Genomic DNA, 6,002 nt, shown 5'->3' on the forward strand with positions numbered 1-6,002 from the left:
TCTCCCTCAGGACTCATGAGGAGGGCACAAGCTGGGACAGCTCGGTCAGGCAGCGGCCTTTGAAGTAAAAGATGTTAATGAACCGAGGTGGTGTTCAAGGTGGTCAGTAATAGGCTCTTCGTTTCAAAGGAGGAAAGCAATGCAAAGATGCTCTTGCCAAATTATGACAATCCATGCGCACAAGGTGGAGGCCTTAACTTGGTCATGGACCGCGCGTTGACAGGGTGGCATCAGCAAACGATGTGGCCTTATCTAGCAGGCAGCTCCAAACACCATATATCGGTTAAGAAAAATGCAAGGCGCTGCTCCAAGTAACGGTGCTGTGCTGGGACTGAGCCAGGGCGGACTGGGCGTTGCGTAACCTTGCACGCTGTACTGATTGCCAAATTGTCGTCTCCCGAGCCTTGCGTGGAGAAGCTTAACACGGTACCCAGATAACCATATTCGCCTCTGGTCTAGCACATCGTGCTAGGTAGCGGATGGAATTTGATTGTCCAACGATGATTGCAATACCGTTAAGAGAAGATTTCGCGCCGTACGCTGCCAGATTGGCATTCTAATTCGCTGATCACAGGAGCTCTAAGGAAGGATGTGTGCTTAACAAATGATTTCCTGACGACTGGTGTTGTCAGGATAACGAGATAGTCAAGTTTCCTTAAGATACTTTGTGTATTCGCGAGATGGACGACAAAGGATATATCGTGGAAAAAGATAAAAGCAAGTCACAGCAGGACCTCAATGTGCAGTTTCAGTGCTATGCTGAACGTGATTGTTCTTTCTGAGCTGGAAATTTTCTCATGCCGTACAGGCTGCAATCGGGCAAATATTTGCAAACGGAAATCCAGATACTGGGCAGGACACAAGCCAATTTTCTATTCGAAGCGAAGCAACGAACTTGCAAATCTCAAGGCTCTTTGAGCCCACAAGTCTAGAACCTTAGGTCCGAAGTTTTCCGTTCGGCGCGCGCCTGCGCGCGATGGCCTACGACGCAGTCCAGGCCTTACAGGGCTTCTATGGGATTAAGGAGGATGTTGCTTTGGACCCGGCCGCGGGGCTGGTTCCTCTGACAACGTCCCTAATTTCCCCTTTGGTTGCTCAAGCATTTGGGCTTCCAACTCTGGGGAGCGCTTCTATCGCCCAGCCACAACCGACCCTGGCACCACCAACACACCACGCTCAAAATGTTTATGGTTCGATGGTGAACCCGGCTGTTATGGGCGCTTTCGGTTTCGGCGGTGCCCAATTCACAACGGCAATTCAACAGCCGTCGCCTCTGGCTGGACTTCCTATTGGCTATCTGCAAGCTTTAGCGGCAGCCAGCCAACACCATCACCACCAGCAACAGCAACAACAGCAGCAATCCACGGCCGCTCTCTTGGCGCAAACCGCAGGCGCACTTCATGCTCACACCGCAGCTCTTGCCGCTGCAAGTCGAGCAGCGCCAGCAACATCTTCGGCAGTGTCAATTCCGTTGATGCCAGCAGCTTCTCAGGACGGCTTGGCAAGGCGACCCTCGTCGTCCGAGCAGCAGGACAGATTAACGACTAATGCGACCGCAACGGCTTCGTCGGGCCCCAAGCCCAACCTTGGCGCAGCCATACGACCAGTTGCCTCGGTCCCTTTTCCAAATCCGCTCATGATGCAAAATTTATATAGTGCATTCACGCAGCCACATTCCGCCTACGGCCAAAACTCAGGCTTCGCGGCCGCGGTGGCACCCTACGCCGTCCATTCAGCATATTATGCTCGACCACCGGATGCAAATGCGGCTGCTGTAGCCGCCGCGGCTGCAGCTGCTGCCGCTGCAACGGGAGCATACGGATACCCCCAGGCGCCCTCCACAGGTGCGCACCTGCGGACAAACCGCCCTCCCCCTCAACCCCCTCTTCCTCCTCGAACCCCTGTCCCCCGGCGGCTCCCCAAAGGCAGCCATTTCCCTTTGAGCGCTCCTGAGTGCGCTCTGGCGCATCCGATTTCTCTTCTCTGCGACAAACCAACAAAATAAACTTCGTCATGAATGGCGTCTTATCTACATCATGCAGTACTTTTTCGCTTGTCTTTAATAACGGTTTTTATCCTAGTGCAGCTAAGGTGCAAAAGAATCCGTCAACCGACTGCTTGCTTATATTTTTTTCTCGTGTCCTGAACTGCCGTACGCCCGTATGTTCCGTGCTCAGTACCGTACGGTGGCGCTTACCATCCTGGTTACGGAGCGGCAGCTCCCCTAGACTACTCGGCTGCAGCGGCGGCGGCAGCGGCAGCAGCGGCCTACCGGCCCGTGGCGGCGGCGGCGGCCCTGATGAACCCGTCATCTGTTCCCTCCTCCAGTCTACAGCCCTCGCAGTCTCTGGGCGAGCAGGAAGAGTACGCAGATGACGGCTCGACACGCGCCATCAAGCGCCCCCGGCTAGTGTGGACTCCGCAGCTTCACAAGAAGTTTGAGAGTGCGGTGCAAAAGTTGGGGACGGAGAAAGCGGTGCCCAAGAACATCATGCAGGTGTGTCTGTATGTATGTCTGTATGTGTGTCTGTATGTGTGTCTGTATGTGTGTCTGTATGTGTGTCTGTATGTGTGTCTGTATGTATGTCTGTATGTGTGTGTATGCGTTGCGGGTGCGTGTGAGAGTGAGCGAGTGGAGGGGAGAAGCGTGGGGAAGAAGCCTTTGCAGGCGCCTGGGCGGCTCCTGGGTGGGGGGTTTCAGTTGTCAAAAAGCATCGAAGCGGAGCACAGCCGCGTTGTGTGTGTACAGGGGCGAGGGTCCGCCGGTCACTTCGTTTCTCAAAACCCTTTGAAGATGTGTGTAGAAGCCCCTGAAGTTGTTGCTGTTCGTTTTTTCCCTTCTTTTTCGAACTCTTTCAAACCGCCAGCCTCTCGTTCGCTCCAGTGTGCTCCTCAGTGCACGCGGCGACCTGTCTAACGAGCCGGCCGTAGTTTTCCCCTCACTTGTTGTTGTTGTTGTTGTTATTATTGTTGTTGTGGTGGTGGTGGCTCCTTCTTCTGGCCTACCCACCCCCCCTTGGGTCAGTTCTACGTCTGGTACACTCTTGCCCTGGCAGCTGCGTCACTCGTTCGTGGTTCATCTTTTCCCCCCTAACCCCCACCCAACTCCGAGATATTGTGTAACGTACATGATTTCCCCCTTTCCCAGCCCCCTTGGCCCTCTCCCCCTCTCCCCCGTCATCATCGATAGATATGGCCCATCCATCTACCCCGCTTTAGGCCTCGGCAGCTGATTCGTTGCTTCCCCCCCTTGCTTGTATCCCACCCCTACCCCCCACCTTTCCCCTCCCACGGTAACCGCCTCACGTTGTAATCGGTCCTACATCCCGTCAGGAGATGAACATCGACGGCCTGACCCGGGAGAATGTGGCCAGCCACCTGCAGAAGTACCGCATGTTGCGACGCAAGGACGCCACTTCGAGCGAGGGCCGCGACTCGGACAGCCGCACCGTGGGCACCAAGCGCAGCGAGCCGGAGAGCGGGAGACCCGCACCCGCCGCCACCACCCTGACGCAGACGACCGCCACATCATTGCACGGCGGTGACAGCGGCGGAGGAGGAGGGGGAGGAGGAGGAGCCATGTCGGCGATGACGGGCCCTATGGGCACTGGCGGCGGCGGTGGATCATCAACGGCTGTCGTACCGGCGCTTAGTAGCGGTACTGCGATGGTTGTCGCGGCGTGATGAGGATGTGCGCAGATGTATGTGTGTATGCATGTATGTACGTCCTGGGGTGTGTGTGTGGGTGCGTGTTGGAAGTGTTGACGCTGTGGGTCAGGGGATTTGGTGGGTCGTCCTTGTGGTCTCGTTGGCCCCCGCTGCGGAAGGAGGCGGTGGAGGGAGAGGAGGCTAGGGGGCTACGAGGGGGTGTGTGACGGAGGAAAAGGGACCCACCAGAAGGGCGACGGCTGACTGCTAGGGAGACGGTCTGACTGCGGTTGTCCAGAGGGTGGAGGGGGTAGGAGGCGGTGGGAATGGGGAGGGGGTGGCGGTCCCGGCCTGCGCAGCGCAGCGCCTTCTGGCGGCGGATTGAGGGGGCCGTTGGAGAGCTCCTGGTATTGTATGAACAAACAAACAAACTGACAAACAAACAAACAAAGAAACAGATAATGTTACAAACGAACAATTCAATATGCAAAGAGAGCAACAAATGTCAAGAGTACCGATGAACAATAACACCCAATGAATGGATCTCTTCCCCCCCAGGGGGGGGGAGAGCTCCTCTCCATCTCCTGGGGGTGCCTCTTTCCTCTTGTCCGGTGCAGCGGTCTTTTGCCCTCTCGAGTAGCCCTCCCTTGTGTGGTTTCCCTTCCAGTGTTAGGTCGCTAAAGGTGACGCCAAAGTTCAGAACTTGTGTATGACGTTATGAACTGGATGCGGATCACCGGAGGGTGTGTGGGGGGCGCCCGGTCCCACCAGAGCTCTTGGAAGATGTGGAAGCGGTTATTGCGGTTATTGTTGTTGGTTCTGTTTGTTCTTGTAACGGATGCTTTGGCGGGGACGACTGTCTGTTTTCTGTCTGTCTGTCTCTAATCGTAGCTTTTGGGGCCCCGCCTGAAAGCGCGTTCCTTTCTTTCTGACGGGAGGTGGGTCTGAACCCCCGTATTTGTCTGCTTGCGGATATCGCAATGTTCGTGGTGCTACTGTATGTATGTCTTTCGGCACCCAGGTGCGCAGGAGGGGCCTGACACCTTGTGCGTGTGTTGTGTCGAACTGAACCGCGCGCCTACGTGCAGCTTACGTGTGTATGTAAGTGTGTACGTGTGTTTTAAGGAACTGTTTGGCTGTGTGGCCCCATCAAGCGTCCTCGGGTTATTTGTTCCTTCCCCCGGGACCCCGTCACCCCGGCGGGGGGGGCCCGGGGAAACCATCTCCTCTTGGCGGAGTTCGATGCCGACAGTCGCGATGATGGTGTTGGTGTTGGTGATGATGATGATGATGATGATGATGATGATGATGATGATGATGGTGGTGGTGGGGTGGGGCCAAAATCCCAGTTGAGCAAAGTCCATGATATTCACCAGGGACTGTCATTATGCACGGCATCTGGAGGTCACGTTTTTTTTCTGCTCCACTCGAAGGAGCCGGCGGTTTCAGCTTCTCCCCCCTATTTTTCCGTATGGGGGTTGGAGAGATCTGCGTGGTTGGGGAGAGGAGGTTTTGCTGGTTTCGGAGGCGCTCTGGAAGGGGACCGACGGGTCCTACAGGGGGGAAAATCCAATCCACGTGGATTCGGTTGTGGTTGGTTAATGTCGGTTAGTTAGTTGTTCATCTGTCCCGTACGTGTAGTTGTTGACTGTCCTGTCTTGCCGCTGTCTTTTCCTTCTCCATGCCGTTGCTGCCGTTACCGCTGCAGCTGGTTCGCGCATGTTATTGTTGGTGCTGTTCTTGCCGTAGCTGCTGTGGTTTGTGCCTTCACGTCTTAAGGGCATGTGTGCGTATGTGTGTATGCTCTAGTTTCTCCGGGCTTGTTTGCATGGCTTCCTTGATTTTGAAGCGTTTATATTGTTGCGCATCATTACTATTATTGATAGTCGGGGGCATAACTCCGAAGGGGCCGGTGATCGGCTCATCGTGTCGAATGTTTTGGTGATGGGCCCCACCCGCTGTTGCGGATGACCACACGTTCACAAGCTCACGTCGCAGCGCGGCACATCCGCGGATGGCGTCCCTAACCCGGCGGGGGGCCGGGAAGGGGAAGGGTACGTGTGTGTGCACGTGTGCGTATGTATGTATGGAATGTGTGTATGTATGTATGTGTGCGTTTGTGACCCCCGCATGCTGGTCGACATGTGATGTCATATCACGGGGGGCTGTGGTGGTGCCGCGTTTCGTCCCGTCTTACAAAGAATACGTCACGGCGCGAGGGGGCTGTGCGACGAACGCATGTGTGGAGGTCGGCCAGAAGCGTATCTTTTCGTGCATGTTTATATGCATGTATGTATGTGTATGCATGTGCGCTATGGGCGCTGTTTCCAGGTGTGCATTGCACGTATGTCGGG

General features: G+C 55.6%; 1 protein-coding gene across 1 annotated transcript; it reads left to right on the top strand.

Annotated features, from left to right (window-relative positions):
- Positions 1 to 2,389: 2,389 nt before the first annotated feature.
- Positions 2,390 to 3,408, top strand: VOLCADRAFT_49095 (uncharacterized protein; the record flags this gene model as incomplete). Its single annotated transcript, XM_002955116.1, has 2 exons — positions 2,390 to 2,497; positions 3,334 to 3,408. Coding segments are annotated over 2 exons (183 nt in total), but the record flags the coding sequence as incomplete, so codon positions are not given.
- Between the last annotated feature and the right edge of the window lie 2,594 nt (positions 3,409 to 6,002).

This window comes from Volvox carteri (assembly GCF_000143455.1).
Source record: "Volvox carteri f. nagariensis unplaced genomic scaffold VOLCAscaffold_49, whole genome shotgun sequence".
Taxonomy (NCBI): Eukaryota; Viridiplantae; Chlorophyta; class Chlorophyceae; order Chlamydomonadales; family Volvocaceae; genus Volvox; species Volvox carteri.